At 47.8% G+C, this 20642-nt stretch overlaps 1 protein-coding gene across 1 annotated transcript in view; it reads left to right on the plus strand.

Moving 5' to 3' along the window:
• Positions 1 to 1222: 1222 nt before the first annotated feature.
• ACAP3 (ArfGAP with coiled-coil, ankyrin repeat and PH domains 3) overlaps positions 1223 to 20642 on the plus strand; it is a gene marked incomplete at both ends in the record, with an annotated part of 61483 nt that continues 42063 nt past the window's right edge. The window contains one exon of the mRNA XM_080358721.1: positions 1223 to 1269. Within this exon, the coding sequence (XP_080214847.1) occupies positions 1223 to 1269 (47 nt within the window). The remainder of the gene's footprint in view (positions 1270 to 20642) is intronic.

A 20642-nucleotide genomic window follows, 5' to 3' on the forward strand; every position in this document is an offset into this window, starting at 1 on the left:
CCAGGGCGATCAGCAAGGATTAATTCCTTTTCCTCAGAACCTTCCAGTGCATCATAATTGTGTTAAATAGGGCAGAATTTTGCTCTTGACTGTGCCTGACAAATGAAGCAGGCCAGGGAAATTAAATGGAAATGGGAAACTGGTCTAGAGGTGAATTTTAGCCGTCATTTGTGTATGGAAATGGCACCTAACATGTCATTTCGTTGCGTTTCATCATGGTTCTGTCCACAGTTGACATAAGGTTTCATCATGACGTTTTGTCATGGATTCAGATGCCCCTGGCCCTAGTGTTCATCTGACTCTGCATTTTGGTTTAGGTCCATATTACACAGGCTGCATTTTCTTAAAACACGGAGGTTTACACTTCAGGCCATTCTCTCAGTCTGCAATCCATATAAAACTTGAACGATGTGGTTTATACTGTCCTTATGTCTGTGATGGTCGATGGGCGCAGAGTCAGAACGAAGACCACTCTAATTAGCGTCATTTGTCCATGCCACATCACATTGCCCTGTCCTGCAGCAAACAGGATCAGTTCTGCTGGACCCACAAGCGCAGATGTCTGTCTGTCTGCCTTCCTTGGGTGATTACACTGGCTTCGGAGGAGTTACTGTAGATTTAGTGCATGGCAGCAAATCCACTGAAAATTAAAAGCTAGATTAAGCAGTAACAGGATTGATGCCAATCCTTTTGACACTGCTGCTACACAATCGCACCGGGACAGTTTGATGATTCTTTTCTTTTCCTGCAGCGCACACAACCCCGTGCCAACCCTCCGGTGCAAACGATCGGAGCTAATTGCTCAACCGCACCAATTAGCGTGGGTCGGTGCGCGCTGTCACGGCCACAAAACACAGGCGTCGGTGTGCGAGATCCCGTCCTCACCTACGAACAAAGCGGGACGCACCGCCGACGGAACGGCGAAGGGAGCCGGGGGCAGCCTGCGGGGACACGGCGACACCGCCCCTTTGCTCGGAGAGGGGACCCGGCCCTGCGCGCCGCGGGGCGGCGGCGTTGGGCGGCGTTTGGCGGGCGGCGTTGGGCGGCGTTCGGCAGCGTCCGGCGGCGTTCGGCGGCCGCGCTCGCTCATCCCCGCCGCGGCGGCGGGCGCGGGGCGGGAGGGGGCGGGCGGGCGCTCGGCCGAGCGCGTCCTGGGGCCGCTCGGCGGGCGATGCGCTTCCTGCGCTGAGCGCTGAGCGCGGCTGCGGCCCGAGCCGGCAGGATGACGGTGGAGTTCGAGGAGTGCATCAAGGACTCGCCCCGGTTCCGGTAAGCGGCGCGGTGTCGTCCCCCTCCCCAAATCCCTCCACTTAATCCCGCCCCGGGTCGCGCAGTCCCTGCGGCGGAGCAGCGGGCGAGGGGCGCCGGCACGCTCCGCTAATCGCTTTAGGCGGCGGGGGGCCGCGGGAAGCCGGGCCGGGGGGGGAGGCGATGGGCCGGAGAGAGGAACGGCCTCCGGTGCCGCGGGAAGCGGGGGAACCGGCCCGAGCGACCCCCGGTCCCCGGGCCTGCAGGCGGTGCCCCCGGTGCGCTGCATCCCACCCCTCCCTGTCCCCCTCTCCCCCCCTGATTTCGGACGGTTTTGCACATGAAAAATGACTAATTGTAGCGCCCATTCGTGAACTGGCATCACCCCGTAGGGATTAGCTGGACGGTGCTGATTTAAACCGCACCAAGAGCCGGTGCTGAGAAATACGGTCATTTTTCCAGGCGACCACATTCCCATCTCTCGGAGGGTGGATTTTTTTAGCGGTCTTGAAGGAATCTGGGCTCTGACAACAAAGGCTCCGTCTTGGCTGTGCTGGGTTTCAATCAGGACGTTTCCCAAATGCCCAGGGCTGGAGAGGAGCTGCCACATTCTGGGTCCAGATGCTCCATTGTGCCAGTAGCATCCTGGTGTCTGGATGGGCTGCGATGTCCTGATGCTATAAGGGGCAGATCAGAGCTTCCATAAGTAACAATCTCCTGCTGCTTTCAGTGCTGTGCCTGGATGGGGACAGACAGAAAGACAGACAATAGCCTGCAGAAGCAAGTTGGTAAAGGGGAAAGAGTTACCAAGGGGTCCCTCCTTCCCTGTAGACATTTCTTGTCGCTCCTTCCCAGAACCTTTTTGTTTATTAAATAGGGCAGTTTGCGTTTTCCTTTAAGTGCATTTTTAAATAATTCCGTGGAATGCAAGGCTGATACGAAAGGCTGCTGTGGTGTGTTGCTGGGGCTGCTCGGAACTGTTGCCGGTTTGTGTATGTGTGTGTGGTTGTGTACAGCTGCAGGTAACGCGAACACCTGGGCAAGAGCATCCTCTTATCCCCGCATGTGCGAATCCGTAGGGCTGTGGAAAGGGTCCTCCTCCACACATTCAAATTTTAGTTGCGTGGTAAGATCCTGCTCTTTCTTGTTCCAATCCTGGTTCTGAAAGTCTGAGGGACAGTGTCATGCGAGATGACAGGCTGGTCTCATTTGTGGGCCTGGCTGGCATTGGAATCACTGGAGTTTTTAATCAGTTAGATGCATGGACAGGTTGGCAGAAGGTACGAAGCTCCTTCGTTAAACCTCTGCTCACTTAGCATCAATTAGAATTCATCCACCCCTTCTTTTTGCCTTTTTTTGACTGTCATTTTATCCTATTGTGCTGCATGTGAACTGTTCGGTGGCATCTTTCCAGAGCAGTGACTTCACTGTCCAGATGTCTCGCTCCACATGGCAGTGACCCTTTTCCTGGTGACGTCAAGATTGATTGATATGTTTATTTATTTATTTTGCCTTTGGTGTGTGAGTGTGTGTGTGTGTGTATGTGTGTATGGGCTTCAGGCCAAGTCCCTTAGCATGCAGGCAACATCATTCTGCTCTGTCTGCTCCATCCGTAAAAACAAAACAGCTCTCAGAGCACTGTGTTGGACCTTTATCAAAAACCGCCTATTTAAGCATGGAATTATGAACTATTTCCCAAATGGCCAGACACAGTCTGCCTGTTACGGGGAGAAGAGGAGATTAGACTGGAGAAATAAGCCTCTATATTTCAGGAGGGCTGATATATAGGTAGCAGGGGAATATATACACTATGAACACTTTGAACGCTGAGAAAATACATTAGTAGGCCCAGGGCAAAAAAGGAAAAAGAGCACAAAACAGGATTCTTCAGACTTTCTCAAAGGGTACAGATTTTAGCCTCCTTGTGTACTTTTCTTCCTCCCAACTATTTAATTAGGTCTTCCGTTACGATTATTTGTTTATAATATGAGAGAATCCTTATATAAGTGTAAGGCATAGAACTTCTTCCATAGTGCATGGGAATCTTACAACTATGAAAGCTGTCAAACACCATAGAAGCCGAACTATACACAAAAATACAGATAATGATGAGTTGGGAGAAGGTGGCGTATAATCCACTTTCTCAACAGAGACCGAGACAGGAATAGGTGAAGTCCTTTGCCATAGGAAACATCTGGAAGAGGCAGAAATTCAATCCGTTGTTCCCATAGCAGTGCCTGAGCAGAACTCGCCCTCCCTTTCCTGCTGGCACCCACTGAGCCCCTTCGCACGTCCCAGCGCAGGGCTGTGCCACGTTCTGCAATTGGCTTATTCCAAAAGCAGTGAGCCCTCGAGATAACCAAATTGTTTCCTTTTCGTTACGTGCACCGAGGGAAAAAAGCTTCAAAAAATATTTTACAGGCATTAACAAACACTGCATCCCATAATAAGGCTACCAAACTAGTCTACTTTAGCAATCAAATCCAATTGCCTGTCAAAACACTCCAAATTGGTGTGCACTCCATCCCTCATTGCTCTCAACTTTATAGGGACTAGTTGCTACAAAGAAAACCTAAAAAAAATCAGTTACTTAAATATGTATAGATCCTTAGATTGGTAGATAAGCCTTATTTCTGCAAGGCATCTTGTAGAGACGTGTATATTCAATCCCAGTAAACAAGTATAATCACCTTGAAAGACCAGTTCTAGCGCATTTGAATGCAACTCCAACAGATACCGTGGCTTTCCTGTCCCGGCCACGCGAAGCTCCTATTTGACTCACAGAGCCCGGGCGATCCAGGAATAGTTGGGAATTATCCTGCTCCATGAGGATGGTCCGGAGTGGTGCCCATCGCCCTCGCACATCTCTCAAGCAGCAGTGCTCAATGAGTAAATTTGGCTCCTATTTGCAAAACTGGGAGTCCTTGGGCATCCTGCTGGCTCCCGGCGTTTCCCCCCTACCTTTGTCCCCTCCTTGCTTGGGGAAGACCCGGTGCTAAGGGACACATGGGGACATCGTTCCTCATTCTGGGCGCTTTAGGAATGATCAGGAGGACGAGGGGAAGAGCAGGAACAAATTGCAGAGGTTGGAGTTGACTGTGGCACTCCCCGGGTCACAGAAAACCCCAAATGCCTCTGTGGTAATTCCCACGGGGGAGGGCAATAAGCGGTTGTTTCCTTTACTAACATCGCTATTGTTGTTGGTGTTTACTGACCTTATTAATGGGGCTCGTTGTGGGGTCAGGGTTACCCGCTGTGGAGATGCTGTGGCTGCAGCACGGCAACTTGGGATGCTGAAATCTTCTCCCAAGAAGAAGATTCTTCTCCTTACAGAAGACCCTATACATGCCCAGATTTTCACTCAATCACAATAAATTATAATGTAAATAACTACACCTGCAAAGAAAATGAACAGGAAAAACATTGAAATTTGGTTATTACTTGCCTGTTCCTTTATATCCCTCAATAATGTCCAAATTCTTTAAAATAATCATGATTCTTACTTCTTTTTCCCCCATAGGAAAAGACAGGCACATGTAGAAAATATTTTCTCTTACTGGAGTCTTTCAAACAGAGTGGGAAGAATTAAAGCCCTTAATCAAACTGATCTTGCTGAGTCCGATAACAAATCGAATTATACAAGCTTAAAGCTGGCAAAACCAGTTTTAATGCTTCCACGATGTGTGAACGTGGTAGCGAAGGGCTCTGCAGAACAAAACCCCAGTGGCTTCTGTGTGATCTGTGTCAGTTGACACCGCACACCATGGCAGGATGAGGTAAGCCAAGTTTATTAGCTTAAGTAACCTGGAAGCAAATTGAAATTACACCCAGGGTGGCCAAAGGAAGAATCTTCCTCTGTTTAATTTAGCAAAAAGAAGCACATGCATTGATTGGAAATGGGTTTTTATTGCACAAGGCTCCTTATGTAAGCGAGATCATTGCCGGCGCCGGTGGGTGCGTGGGGATGCGCCCACACAAGCTGCGCTTTGAGTCACACTGATGGGCACAATTGCCATCGCTCGCTGGTTTAGTTGCACGGGAGATCAGATATTATCACACAAGCAGCGTGATATTATCCGTATCAATCATAATACCTGTCTTGATCTATTTATTCTGTTTCTTCTCTCTTTATCATTGCACTTCTAAAGCTGTTTTTTTTTCCCCAAGATGGAACTGCCCCGACTTCAAAGCTGTGACTTTGCAGAGGATGATATTGAACTCTGAAATACAATCTCTCAGCCTGCTCGTGGGAGCTTTAGCTCGTCAGTTTGATGGCACAGCACAGGGACAAGGGAAATTTTGATATTTCATAATTTGGCTATTGACTGTGTTACTGGAATAACATTCCTGTAACATACCTTGCTTGGTTAGTGTGTACCCTGTAAGGACACTTGCAAACTTTGCAATGTTTCTAGTCATCTAGCAGAGCATTTTCTGAGCTGGAAGTTGCTTGGTTTCATTTTCAGCAGCTGTTCCTCTCTGTTGTTCTGCTGTCTGGGACGTACGTGGCTACAGAGCGATGAAAATCACCTTTTTGTCAGCGATAGTCTGACATTCTCCCCTCTCCCTGGCTCTCCTGGTTGCCATGAGATGAATTCAAGGAGCTGTTCAACCTGAATTATCTTTGCAGGAGAAGTTTAATTAATACAAAGGGTAAAACTCCTGCTAAGGGTGGGAGTCGGGACTATGTGTCCTCAAAACCTTCCACAAGGATCCATAGCCCCTGTGCTATTAGGACGGCCAGAAAAACCAAGATCAGGCATTTGCTAGTTGCTGGTTTTCTACCTGCAGTAAAGAAGGTGAGAGGGTTGGGAGTTAGATGGCAAAGCTTGCTAAAAGGAATAAAACCAAAAGTGCAATAACCCTGTGGTGGAAGAGGGTAATTAGACCCAGAGGTAATCCGGCTGAGAGGCGCTGATGCCAGCTTATCCGCGCTGTTGAAATTATCTGTCGAACAGTGGCCCGTTCCTCCTTGGAGGGTGCCACATGTCCTGATAATTGTGCTTTGCCGCTTTTCTCGCCACCCCACGGCATCTCTGGATCGCAGCCCTGGTCCTCGAGGGGCTGCAGCGGCCAAGGGAGCGCGTAGGACGGGACTTCAGTTTGCATTATTTGGCGTGGACAGGCTCCTGTTCATTTCCACAGCCCCTCTGTTGCATTTTCCTTAGCGGAGAGAAGAGGGACAGGATGGAAGAGTCACGCTGTGTGTCTGAGTCAAGACAATAATTAACATTTGTGATGACAAACCACACGCTTACCTTCATTTCTTTGTGCCTCCCAGAGGCAGGAGGGCAGCGCAGGCTCCTGGAGTTAAGCTGGGCTTTGTTTTGGTCTCGGTAGCATCACCAAGGCTGCTCTCCAGGCAGGAGCAGCAGTGTGGTGGAGAATCCTTTGCCCGGAGGAGCTTGGACCGTGTGTCTGGCAGCTCTCCCTGGCCGGCATCCCCTGCCAGACACTCTCTGTTAGTCTGGCTGCTTTTGGGAAGTTCCGAGCTGTCAGTAGGGCACTTCAGCTCTGACCTATAATCACTGGATAAGGAATAAAGCGCTGTCTCATCTGCTAATGCACAGACCAGGGCATTGTAAATTCGGCTGCAGCTCCTGAGTTAGTCAGATCCACACTGGGGGATCTTGCAAGTCCCTTTTGCAACTTAAACAGCACCTTCTGATTTGTAGGATACGTATCTTGGGGTACAGTGAGCCGAGAGACACCATTCAAGTCTCATAGTGAATATATTGAGGCCAAAGACTTTGTTTGGTATTAGGGCTTAACAGGGTAACAGATGAACTCGGGGTGGGAAGTGTGTGCTGGATTATTTGGGGTCAGGAACAGCGTGAAGGTTGAGACCTGTAATCAGAGCTACAGGAACGACTTTGGGTCTGGATGCAGCCGTCTCCAGGCTCCGTCCATCATGTCTGATACGGTTTGTTGTGGCAAACGTGGTTCAGATACACGGGGCTGGTGACAAAGCCAGTTTCCCCACCACCTGGCAATTTCTTGTAGACACTGCAAAATAAGCTTATGTTAATTCCTGCACCTAAAAGCTCCCTGGAACTGCTCACCCTGTAATCGAAGCATCCTAAACTGCTCTGTTCTCAAGGGTGGTGGAAGAGCAGGGATGGGAGGAATAAAAATCACAAGTTCTTTGTAATCCCATGCTTTTCTGAAGTGGCGATGGTCCCTTTAAAACTTGCTTTCATAACACTATGAAATTTTAGCCACAGTATTCATTTCTTTTTGCAGCAGGAAGGCCAGTGGAACCATGAGCTTTTCTGGCTTCCTAAGCACTGGCATTACTTAAAAATACCAGGCTACTGCTAACTTTCTAAGTCCGGTTATCTGGGATAAAGAAAAGAGCCCTAGAAACAGACTTGCAGTCTGAGTTTGTTGAATTTTGGGGACAGGGCAGAATGTTTCCCTGGAGCCAAGCGCACTCGCTTACTTGTTTGCTGTTCTCCTCCACATCAGGGCTGTGCTCTGATTTCGGATGTTACACACACAGGTTATTGGTTCTTCCCATAATTAATGTGGTTGCTCTCTAATGCGAAACTTGCTTTAAAAATGGGGCTGGAGGAAAGGAGGTGAATAAAATAAAGTAGTTTTGGCTCCATGCTGACACCACGCTGCGTTTCTACTTCTATTGCGAAGGGTGAGAAAAGAGGACAGGGTTTGCTGGGGACTCTGTTCCAAGCCTAAGAAGGCTCAGAGTAGAGTCTTGAGGTGTTTCTTCTACACGTGTTGGGTGGGGAGGAAAGCGGCTTTGGTCCCGTGTGTGTGAGCAGAGCCTGGGCATGCAGGTACACCTGGCAAACCAGGTGAGACACCACCAGCACGGGGCAAAGACGTGGCGAGTAAACCGCACGTGTTGCTGCGGGAGCCGCTCGCTCCTCCTTCTCCCAAAAGAAGATGATGAGGCAGGATAATTGCCCTGACACAAACCGCTTGGCAAAACGCTCTCTGCTTTTCACTTGGTGCCCTGGCTTACCGGAGAGGGTTTGTTTTAAATGGGTGCATCTACAGATCTTTTTTGAGTTTGCGTGTCTCGTTTTGCCAAGAAGATAATTCAATTCAGAGGCTTTGATTTATAGGAAGGAAGGAAGGACTGGAAAAACAATTCATGGCAAGGTTGTGTGTGTTCTCAACAGCTCGTACGGCTCCACTGAATAACCCACCGCAGAGCGGTACATTTATAGCAGTGTGTCCACACGCAGCCTCGCATTCCTGTTTCACCTTATCTGCAGGAGAAGTTTATTTACTTAGGTGCCAGGGCTCTTCTGGAGGGAGCTGGAGAACATTCTGTTGCTGTGATATAGTTAAACATCACTTAATTCACTGCGGAATAACACACACATACATGGTGTCTGGGAGTAAGTGTTCCAGTACAGAACTTTTGCTGGATAGAGCAAGGGAATGGCTGAAAAGCAAAGCGGCAGATTCATTACAGCGGATTAGAGGGATGATGTCAGAGCTCATGGGTGGCACGTCCCGGAGTGAAGTGCTCATTCATTCCTTAAATAAGCATAAAGTGGCACAGTCTAAACAGATTATATAATATCAGCGAGTGAGATAATCCGTTCTGCGCGTACCCGGTCCGCTTCATCGCGCTGCAGCGAGGCTTAATCATGCCTGCGCTCTTTATTAAATGCTACTGCTAATAGAAACAGCGTGTGTGGACATGTGTGTGGATGCATATGTGCACATGCAGTGCTTCCAAGGGGTAGACACATCCACCTGTCGATAAGGTAAGAGGATGTTTTATGGGAATAAAACTTAGCTGTATGGCCTACATGTACATGCATTTGGATGCAGAGATACAGACGCAGAGCTTGTAATTGTTTCTCAGCATCCAAGCAGCTGTGCCTGTCTTTATTTAACTGTGCACAGAGGAGACTGACATATGGTTTTGTTTGCTAAACCTCTGACCGATGGGCTGAAACATACAGTATGCTACATGTGTAGGTTTTACAGATATGGTCCGCATGTATAGCTAAAGTACATCCATGGACACAGGGAGCGGCTAAAGGAGCTTTATCTGTACTCCTTTGGAAAAGGAAAATTAGGTTATGAACATATACACACTTGTGACTTGCTTGGAGGCTGTTTTATGCCCTACACTTGAGAAGAATACCCGCCTAACCATCAGCACGTTCCTGCTACATTTGCAGCGTTGGGGTAATGCAGAAATCTCCGTAACTCTTGAAGAATGGCTGTTTTAGTGTCGGCTGTCCCTGCTCCGTTCTAGCTCGGTGAAACAATGCTGTTTCCCACGGCTCGGCTTCTCTTCAGACTCTCACCCCTTTGTTCTCTCTGATAAACCCAGTTTTTGGCAGGAAGGCCGGATTTGTCCCTGCACAGTGACCTTGCCCCAGGATGTAGGAAATAGCAGGAGGCCCCTTTTCCTCTTCCCTTCCCCTCATTTCCCCCCCCATTTCCTCCCAACTTCCCGGCTTTTCTTGCACTGTCTGGAGGTTGGCGCTTGAGATGATGCTGTCAGGTCTGCAGAGAACATCCTACCTGGAGGCTGGAGGAGGAGGAGGCAGCAAGCTGACATTTGTAGGAAGATGCCTGCCTTAAGTGTTCGCAGTATAATAAAACCAGTTCTACCAGGTTGAGTTTAGGCTCTGGATGTGCCACTGACTCATCTGAGTTCAGAGATAATGCATAAAATGATGGGATGATGCCAGACTGGTAAGCAGGACTGAGACACTGGAAAACTCCCAGCTGATATGTCATGGATGTTGATGAGATGAGAAAAGGCTTCTCTCAGAAGTCAAAATTCATCTGGCCTCACAGACTTTAATCTTTGCTTGTGTTCACCGCAGTTATTCATAGTTTAATTCTCCATGCTTCTCTTTTACGTGCAGTTCTGAGCTGTGTGGGTTGAGATGACGTGTGAGATGCCAAGAAATCAAGAAGTGGAGGTTTCTAGGTGAATTTTCTTTGTGGAGGATGGATGTCTGCGAATCTTCCAGGGCTGAATCCTGTTGTTCTGACCCTTGACTTTGTTCTTCAGGGTTTTTTCTGCCACTGAGCCCTGTTATGACAGTGCCAGCTCTGTTCTCCCTTGCCTGGGCCTCATCATTCATTACAGAGGATGTATTAATTATTACTCCAAGCAGCCCTGGTCCCTGTTTCCTGCCCATTGATTCCCTCTACCCCCAGTATTTTGACTTCTTTGTGTGAGCTTGGGAATTTCCTATTTGTAGATGAGCCTGAGCATCCTATCTCCAGAGCAGGGTCCAAAATACCATTGGGAATGCACCAGGACAGTGAGGCTCATCCTGCAAGGATGATTTACAAGCTCAAAGGGCTGTGACGGTCCATCTCATGGGCACGGAGAGGAGATAAGCAATCTGTAGCTGGTGAAAGTCCTGCTGGCTGCACTCAAAATAGTAAAAATGTCCTTTTCCACAGCTTGGTGACTGAGCCACCAATCCCTTACATGAGAATTGATTCCTCGCAACAGTTCTGTTCCCTCTGGGGAGGCAGAGGAGGAAGTCAGAGCTGGAAAAATAGGACCATAGCCAACCCTTGAGAGTAATATAATAAAGAAAAGCGAGGGATGAGTCGTGTCTAGGACACTTATATTTCCCCCAGCAAACATGCAGCACCAGCTCAACTAACAGAGCCATAAACTCTCATCCCTTTAGCCAAGGATTGTGCTACTGATACCAGTACTCTATAGGAGAGAAACAAACCACCTTGTTTTATGGCACAGGAAAAAAACCATTTGGCACTTCTAGGAGGGTGCAAGTGCCACCCAACCCTCCCTGGGCGAAGGAAGGGACAAGGACCCTTCCGTGTCACCCCCAGGGCGGTCACAACCTCCAGCATTTCTGCTGCCGAGAGGGTGAGAGCTTTGCTGCGTTTGGCAGGACGCGACACAGGAAAAGCCTTTCAGACTGAGACAAAGGCAGCCCAGAGGTTGGGGAGCTCCGGTTCTGCGCCGAGGCCCAAGGGAGGGACGGAGAAAAGGAACAAGGAGCATTTAGCGCTGAAAGAGATTCCTGCTGGGAGAGGGTGGATTGAGCTGAACTACGGGCGAGGGGAAGTCTCAACAAAGCTGCTGGAGCTTGTCCAGCCCTGGTGGTGAACGGATGCTGCTGAGTTCACTTGGGGAGAAGACAGAACCGTTTGATACAAGTGGTTTTTTTGTTTTTTAATAAATCCATTTTGCTTGTGAAAGAAAGCAAACAAATGTCATCGCATGCTCACATAATAATCTTCCTTTCTTTGGCTCAGAAAAGAATATTCCTGTGTTCGGTCATTGCTGTGCATTTTCCATATTGCCCCTAGAAAAGCTTGATGCTGACTCAGGAAGGGAGATGCTTTCTGAGGGGCAGACAAGTGATTTCTGCTCTGAAGTTGCTTAGCGAGCTGGATCGGAGCACGTAGGATGGGAAAATTGTCACTTGTGGGAAAGTGCAAATGGAAGTGCGAAGGTGGCATCTTGCAGCTGTATCATTCTTTTGCAAAAGAGATATTGAGCACAGAAAGGAAGGTAGAGAGCCGGGCACGTTAGCAGCTCTCCGCAGCGGTGCTGTGCTCCGGTGAGCTGAGGGCGGCAGCTGCTGCGTGCTGGGTACCAGATGATCTTTGTCGGCCGTGTGGCCGATTCATCAGCGTTAGCGCACGTGGCCGCCCTGTGCAATGGTCTGCACGGGGAATCCATCACTTCGAGCTGCTCGGCTCAGCATTTTGACTGAGAAATGACTTGCGGTGAGCTGAAGGGAACAAGAACAACGTTGAACGAGAAATGGGTAAAGTCCTGACTGCTCAGGCAAGCAGAGAACCCTGTTTGCCCTTGGGATGGGGCATTTTTGAAGCCAGCTGATTTACTGTCAGTCAAGCTGTGGAATCTCCATGATGCTGATGTTCCTTACTGGTTTCACCACGGTTTGCACAGCCATCCATCCCCATGTTGCTGGTTGAAACCTCCAAAAGGGCTGTGCGGAGAAGAGATGCTTCAATACTATTCCCTGACCTGAGCTACCTGTCCTCACCGAGCCGCTTTTCTAACGGGATTTTCCTTTCCATATGCACTGAAATTGCAGTATTGGAAGATCAAGGGTGCTGTGACACTGTGGGGCTTCTTCCCTTTTCTCTCTAGATTTGAGAAGCTGCTCATGTACTATGGGCAGAAGTGGGAAATGGTTTGTGGCATCTCCTGCCAGAATTTCCCCCCCAGGCTGTAATGATGAGTGGAGAAGAGTATAAACTGCCTTTTGTAGAGCATCTCCCCTCTGCTTTGTGCACGTGTTATGATCCGCAGATCAATCAGTGAGAAATCCAGGTGCTCAAGGTGCTGTTGTCTCCTTGAACGTTTGGCTGTGGGTTTCCAAAGAGAAGCTCGGGAGAAACCTGTTATCATGAGATACATTACATAAGGAATGCATTAAAAGAGCTAAGGGTGGATTTAATCTTTAAGCCATTAAATCCTAGAGTAATTTAGGTTGGAAGAGACCTCTGGAGGTCATCAAATCCAATGCCCTTCTCAAAGCAGGTCCAACTAGATCAGGTTGCTTCGTGCCTTGATTCTATAGCTCAGACTAGCAATCAGTGATGGGGAATTCAGAGTGTGGGGAAAGGGCTTGGTAAACTCAAATAATAAATTCCTTCTTATAATTTGAACATAAAGGAGAAGCAGTACTGGAAAAAAACCCCAACCCTGTACTTATGTATATATAGCAGAGTGCATAAAAGCCATATCTGTCATTTTATGTATCATGAAGAGAGGTGCCAGTTTTTGCTAAATATTAATGTAGAGATTTAAAGTCAATGGAGCACCATCCAACCAAAATACAAAGTCTTATTCATCTTCCTTCAAAACCCTGTCTAAACATCCACCTCCAGCCTCGCAGGAGGAGGGTAAGAGCCATAAACTGACATTTAGCAGGTTTCAGACAGAGACTTGGATATTTCTGGAGCTGTGTAAAACGTGCGACACATTATGAAAGCTGTTACCAAAGCTAGAGCTAAGCCAAGCTTAGGTTCAGGAAAGGAGCTGAAGCTGATAGATTTGAGGACAAATTAAAGTGTCTGAGCAATCATTAGGCTCAAAAAGGGAAAATACATTTTTTTAGTGGAGCCTTTGAAAAAAAACCAAGTGAGAATATATCAATGAGGAGATGATGACCTTGCATCTCAGAGTCATTTCAGTGTCACGTCTTCAGAATCGCTGCTGTTCTACCTCGTTTTTTTACTGCAGAAAACTGTTGTGTTCCCAGGATGAAAGAGCGTTGGCATGGCCTTGCACATCTGCATCATGCTTATAGCCATCTGTAGGGAGATTTTAGTCAAGATTAGAAACACAGCTTATTCCATTATCCCGGAGCAAATACAGGAGACTCAAACCGCTAAAAACAGCTCCTCTATTGTCATTTCTCCATTAAGCAATTGATCGAGTGGATCCCAAGACAGAGGCATTTTAATGATGAGTAAAATCCCCTCCACACTCCTGAGTTCACAAGAGTGACAGTAAATGAATTACTCTGTACAGAACATAACATGAACCTCAGGTAAGGTAATAAAAGCAATTAATGTATTTTTGAGAGGCTTTAAAATTACTTTCATAACCTGTTTTTGCCTGGGTTTCTCCCACTTATTAAAAACACAGCACAGATGTGGGATTGAGCCATCAGTTTCCAGAGGGAGGAGATCAGCAAGAAAATGAATCCTATATGGTTCAGCGCCAAGGGAAGCGAGAGGATGTGCACATCTCATAGTAAGAGATGATGATCCGAGAGCAAAATGGCTGCTGGATGCACAAAAGTGGTTAAAAAGAGGGAGCAGAAAGCATTATTGCTCCAGCAAGTGGATCAGTCCGGCGTACGGAATTAGCATCACACTTGCTATAAATAGATTTATCTAGGCCAGAATAAATCTCAGCTGTTTTGACCAGAACGACGAGTCACCTCTAAATGAAGCCGATCCTTGGAAATTTAGCTGCCCTGACCCCTCATTTCGCTCCGTTCTTCGGAGCAGAACCTCTCCCAACCAAGGTGGAGCTGCGGCTTAGCGCTCGCCTTCTGGTTTTACTGGTTCCCCATTCCCTTTCCCCAGCCCCACGGCCCATCCTTGCGTTTGGCCATTTGCGAGTTCTCTCTCTGGATGTTATGCTTTTCTTCTGATTTATGGTTTCCTGTGGGCCCGGAGGAATGCGAGGCAGGAGTTGCGTTCCGCTTTGTCACTTCTGAGCAGAAAGGGAAACAGAGATTAGTAGCAACAGGTCTTGGTTTTTGCGGAGGTTTTGCAGGCTGATGGTAAAGCTTTAGGAAGGATCAGAGCTACCCTGTGGTGACAGACCAGGGACTAAAGTGCAGTAAATCCACAGGCTGGGCAGAAATCATTGCAGCCATTGTTCCTGTTTAGCAATAGCATAGACATAGGTGGTAGCAAATGCAAAGAGCAGCCTTCTGTTTCTTAGTTCTGGTGATTTTTTTTTCAGACAATCTGCCTTCTATTTCTTATTGCGGTTGATTTTTATTTTAGACAATCTGACTGTGCAGAAACCCTCCACAAAACAGAGCAAAGACTTGGCAAGAAGGCGGAGTGAACCTTCCCTTCTGCTGCGGACCTGAGAACAAACGAGTCACCGCACAAAGAGCCTTAGAAATGTGGAGATAAAGAACACAGAGAGCAGGATACTGGGTGTTATTCCTCCACATCCTCAGGGAACATTGGTGGGTTTGTAGTGTTGCAGGATCATCCCTGTGTCTGGGATGGATGCAAAGTCCTGTTAGAGTATCACCCTGGGAGATGGTTCAGGGTATGAACTACCAGATCAGAGCCCCTTTGGCTCTGGGTTGGGTGGAAAACTGGATTTAGGGCCTTTTGGGTTGGTTGGTGTGTCACAGTCACCATGTCTGAGGAGGTTTTGGTCAGTTGTTTTCCTAGTCAGGCTTGGGTGATCTCAGTGATGGAGAATCCAGGCCCGTGGCTTGGCCTTGAGTCAGGCTCAGATCAAACCCAGGTGCTCCACTCCGCGTGATCTCTGTCTCCTTGGCCTCGTTCTTTCCAGGACATCTCATTCAGGGCTCTGCATTCTCATCTTCCCTTTGCAGTGGGATGTTGACCACATGGAAGGTGCTGACAAGACCTCCAGATCTCCTTCATAGACTTCTCAATGAGTTGTCCATGGGTCAGGGTCTCTAGACACAACCTGTCTGTTATTAGAAGTCATAAGCTCGTCCTTTGCCTTTCCTGTGCTAAGTACAGCCCAAAATTGTACCAGGTGGTTGCGTCTGTTTGAGGAGCATCCTTGGTCTGGCATGTGGTCAGCGTGTGGATGGCTGTTGGGTGGATGTTGGATCACTGTTGGGTGGATGTTGGATCATGGATGGATGGATGGATGGCCATGCTGGTGAGCACTACAGGTGGGTACCCAGCTTGGAGTTAAATCTTGCCAGCAGCTTGTATTAGCTGAACGCAGATGTGGTTTTATTTAACCCAGTGCGGTTATCCTCCCTTTCTTCAAACAGGGCATGTGATAAAATATTTCCCTTTTAGTTTGTTACAGAGTTTTCAGAACAGAAATCCTCGCCGGATGAGGGATCAGGCGGATCAATTCTATTCTTGGTTTGGGTACTGACCTTTTATTTTGACTTCTTTCGTCACATTCCCTCTCCCGTGCCTCCCTTCTGCTCTTTACCTGGCTTATCTACTTAAACTCACTGGAGGTGTGACAGTCTCTTTCTGTGACATTATTTAATATCAGATAGAGTTTCTGTACACTTGGATGGTGCAGTTACTACTGCAAGTAAAGCCAGCAATAGCATGCTTTTCTTTCCTTATATTTTCTGGGTGTGGCTTCTATATATGTATTTTGTAAGCATTAAGTATAATAGTAGCCAAAACGAGTACGGAAAGCATAGCCCCTGGCTTGACTAGTCATGTGAAGATATTAATAACCACGCACACAAAGGGAATGATTAAGGGCTAGGCAGCGTTCCTAATTGAATGCTTCTTCCCCATTCATGGGAGGAAGGGTGTGAAATCTTCCTGCTACTTGCCAGCTCCTATGACAGAAACCGGTCACGAGCCCCGTTTGTGCGACAGGTTATTCTGCAACGTGGAGCCCGGTCACAGGGCAGGGCTGGGATTGCTGTGGAGCTGCCTGAGCATCTCGGGGTGCAGGTTTGCAGGAATTTGTTGTCATTTTTCCCCCCAATTTTTATTTGAATGGGCTGAAAAATTGGTCAAAGGAACCTGTGCCATAGGAAATTCCAGAGTAATTTTTTGTTTGAGATCCGTCGTTCCGTTTCCCGCTGGGTTCAGGTCTTATTGTGAAACTTAGCGGTCAAAGGAGCTCAGGTTCAAAGTGCTGGAAGCAGAACGTACTGGTCCGTTTTTCCTTCCCGAATGGAATATTCCCAGTCTCAACATCGTCCCATGGAATGTTTCACTCTGATAAACCAGCACTTCCCAATGCCAAGGTGTTCTTTGAGAAAATGCTTGTTTTTGTGTCCAGAAAATTCCCAGGCAGCTCTATATTTAACGTAAAGTTCAGAGCTTCCGTGCCACCCCAGGCTGCAGTGCGGTGCGTTAACTCTTGTCCCTACTGATGGCATATGCAAAGCCTTTGATGTGTCATTCCTCCTACTCAGCCCTGAGCAGGAGAACCTGTTTCACAGGCAAAAGAAGCATTTGTTCAGACACATCAGTTCTATCCAGTGCTTGTCAGAAGTTTCTTCAGCCTTTCCTCTCAGATTAGTGCATCGCTGTGTTATCCAGACCTTGTAAATAAGGATTGAGAGAGTTCTTCCTACAGCTCTTTGTTCGGGAATTAATCTCATTTTAGAGCTGGTGATCCGAGGCTACAGTTTTAAAGGCATTTGAGTGCCTATGGAAATACATGGGTGAAGTTTTAAAAAATCTCTTAAATCCCAATATTGAGTATACACAGGCTGAAGTATGTAAAATATCTTATAAAAACAACGACAAAGGTAATTTTAGCTAGTTCTGCTGCATTTTGCACTGGAACAGAATAGAGCCTTCAATGTCATGGCAATGGCAAGATACAGAAGGGGAGGGTTATGTGGGTGTTTTGATAGTTGCTGTTCGGAACAGGTATCTGGAGGGGCAGGGGGATGCAAAAAGCACTGATTGACTCGAAGGGTTTGGTTGTGTAAGTCTGTCCTCACACAAAGGTCAGTGTGTTTAAAGAGTGGGAAAAGTTTAAGTTAAACCAAATTAAATAGTGTCGAACCAAACAAGAGCATTAAAATTTGCCTTTGTATATCAGCGTAGCTCCCAGTGGCTTCTGCAATGGTAACTAAATACCAGGCTGGGTTTGAGTTGTGTTTACATTTGTGGAAGCTTGCTGAATTTATTGGGCTGATGTAAATGCAGGAGGTTTAGGCTGGTGGGAGTGGAAGCGAATGGCCTAAAAGAAAACCAGAACAGTCACAAAAACAAGTCTCATTCAGTCTTGAGTTTGCTTTGTGGTTTCCTTGTGAATCAGAGAAGAAAAAGGGAGTGGGAGGAGGGGAGAGAAAAGACGTTCAGAACCTAATCCAAAACCAACCCCTTCTCTCCCCCTGGCCAATATCTCTCATATAAGACATTTGTTTCTTCTGGCAATAGCAGGAAACCTTTCCAGACATTGTCCTCTGAGAACCGCTCAGTATTTGCAGTTTAAAAATGCGGCGCACATGTAAATATGTGTGCACTGAGAAAGAAGAAAAAATAACTGTTATTGTAGCAAAAATGACAGTTTATATTAATGTTTTTTTGCCCTGAGAGTTTACGCATAGGAAGTTTGGTTTCCCGATCTGCAGGGCTTTAATGCCTAAAGCAAATTAAAAGTGAATTGTGGTGCAGGAGGAGCACAGTGCCCATGAAACTAATGGTGTTCCATGTCTTTATGGCTTCATGGCAAGACGGAGACTGCTCTGAAAAATAAGCCAGCGCTTTCTTTTAAATGGCCTATGTGCACTTATTGTTTCCCTTTAAATCCAGTGAGCTATAATGCATTAAGCAAAGGCCCATTAGTGCTGTGGGAAGATTGGGAGGGCTGGGGCACAACCTGTTTTAGTAGATATAAAAGAAAATTAATCAGCTAATACAAAGACACCTAAGAATGCCACACTGCCCGTTACCCTGGGATCTGTGGCATGGCTTGTTTTAACTGTGCTGCGTGTAAACCGGTCAATAGGATTATTTTGGAGGCCACACTAATTAAGGGATTATCCAATGAAAGCGGTAGATGCTCTCTCTGCCTTGGATAATGGGACGCTGCTCCTTCTGTGCTTGGGGTAGCGGTTCAAGGACTGTGTGTCTGATGGGAATTTGCTTTGAAACCGCTGGTTTTAGCTGGAAATGCGTATGCCGAGGGGACTGGTGCATTGTGCGGAGCTGAAACGTGGACACCCCATCTCCGTGTGGCTGTTTGAATGAGAGGCATTCCCAGTGGGCTAGAACTGGTCTGGAGCGACCAACTGGAGGTTTCTGGTTTGGTAATACAAGTTGATTTGGTCCTAACTGTCCCTTCTGCTTGCAGGCTGCAAATCTGCAAATGTCATTTGGCCATTGATTTTGATGATTGTGTTTAGCCTAGGAACCTTCCTCAGATTTCCCTGTTTTACCGGTATCACAGCACTTCTCTGCTTACAGGAGGGTTTGAGCAGCAGGACCAAAGACGCCTGAACCTCTAGGAGGGAGACTTTCCAAGTGGCTCAGCATGATGGGCAGGAAACACTTCAAAAGGCTGGTCACAAGTGTCACAGTGCCAAGTGCCAGATAGATTCATAGAGTCATTTTGGTTGGAAAGGACCCTCAGGGTCATCAAGTCCAACTGTTAACCCATGTCCCTGAGAACCTCATCTCAGGTGTGTTCAACCCTCCAGCGATAGTGACTCCAGCACTGCCCTGGGCAGCCTGTTCCAGTGCCCCACAGCCCTTTCCAAGCAGAGATTTCTCCTGATATCCAACCTAAACCTCCCCTGGAGCAACCTGCAAGTATAAAGCAAAACCCAGCGCTGCAAAGCCCAGCGAGGCTCAGCTTTGGCAGAGGGTCGGGAAATCTCGCCAGACAGGGAGAATCGTAGGGAGCCGGCCAAGGGGAACACGGCTCCAGTGTTGGGGCTGCACAATGGAGTTCCTGTGGCGGTGGCCACAAGGGAGGCCATTGTCTGCCCTCCCAAGTGTGCCCGGGCTCCATGTGCTGAGCCATTAGCAGCTCGGCTAATGAGTTCAAAATGCACCGGCAAGGCTGGGGACAAGTAGCAATCAGTGCAAGATGATACTGCGCCCGGAGAATGGGCCCTGTGTGGTTTGTCTGTTCCGGAGCTAATAGGAACAAGAGATGAAGTGTGCCTGTGTTTGTGTTCAGGAGGCCAGGGCGATATTTATCACTGCCCTTGCAGCAAAGGGACACCTGCCACTGGCAAATGAGGACGTTTCTGTGTGTGACTTTCTCGCCACAGTCCCTCTTTCTCTCTCGTTTGGCACTTCAGGCCATCGAGGGACAAGAAGGGTTCGGAGCCAGGCCAGGTGCACCATCAATGCCCACGGTTCCCAAACCCCAACAGGCAAAGGAAGCAAAGGCACGAGCTAGTGAATCCTCCTGGAAAAACCCCTTTTTGGCAGCAAGGATGGAGCCAGTGCTGGAGGATGGGCTCCCAGCTGCTGTAAATCAGCAATGCTTCACATCGGCTTTGGATGAACTCAATCTCTGCCCTGAGAGAGAACAGAAGCACTTTCTCCTGCTTTCTCGCACTTCCTTTGCTAATCTCCCCTTGCCTCTCTGCGCTGTTTTCTTGGTCGCCCTCCCCGACTTGCAGCTTCTCCTGTTATTGCCAATAAATCTTCTCCCCTTCCTGTTCTTGGGCTCCCATCAATCGCTCTGCGATGCCTCCGTGTTGCAGCTCGAGGCTTCAGACGCACAAGCTCTGCATCCCCTGCATTGTGGTCGTGCATGTGTGAGAGGGCGAACGTTCAGGAGTAAAACAAAGTGTTCTCCGTAGCAATAACCACGATAGACTAAACAAAATCTTGCACACACGTGCAGCCCAGCTCTTTCTGGTCGGATGCAGGAGGCTTGTGCAGCACAGCAGAGTCCACCCAACATCTGCCAATGGGGCTTTGTTTCCAAAATGGCTTTTCTGTGGAATTCTAGTGCGTCTACCTGCCACTCCACGCCGGTACCAGCCAGCTGCGGGGCTGCACGGTTTTGCATAAAACAGGTTTGTTTTCTAACCAAAAACCTGTTTAATCCCTGTGGATGTCAAAATATTTCCCTCTGTGTTCTTACATGATGAATTTGATGTAATCAGCGACAGGATACGCAGCCTTCGTTTTCAGGGTCTAATTTATCACTCGGCCAAATCCACCTCTCGTGCCATAGCGCTCATTCCGTTAGGTCACTGGGGGTTAGGAGTTCATCATTAGTTTGT

This window comes from Nesoenas mayeri, assembly GCF_963082525.1.
Source record: "Nesoenas mayeri genome assembly, chromosome: 24".
NCBI classification, from domain to species: domain Eukaryota; kingdom Metazoa; phylum Chordata; class Aves; order Columbiformes; family Columbidae; genus Nesoenas; species Nesoenas mayeri.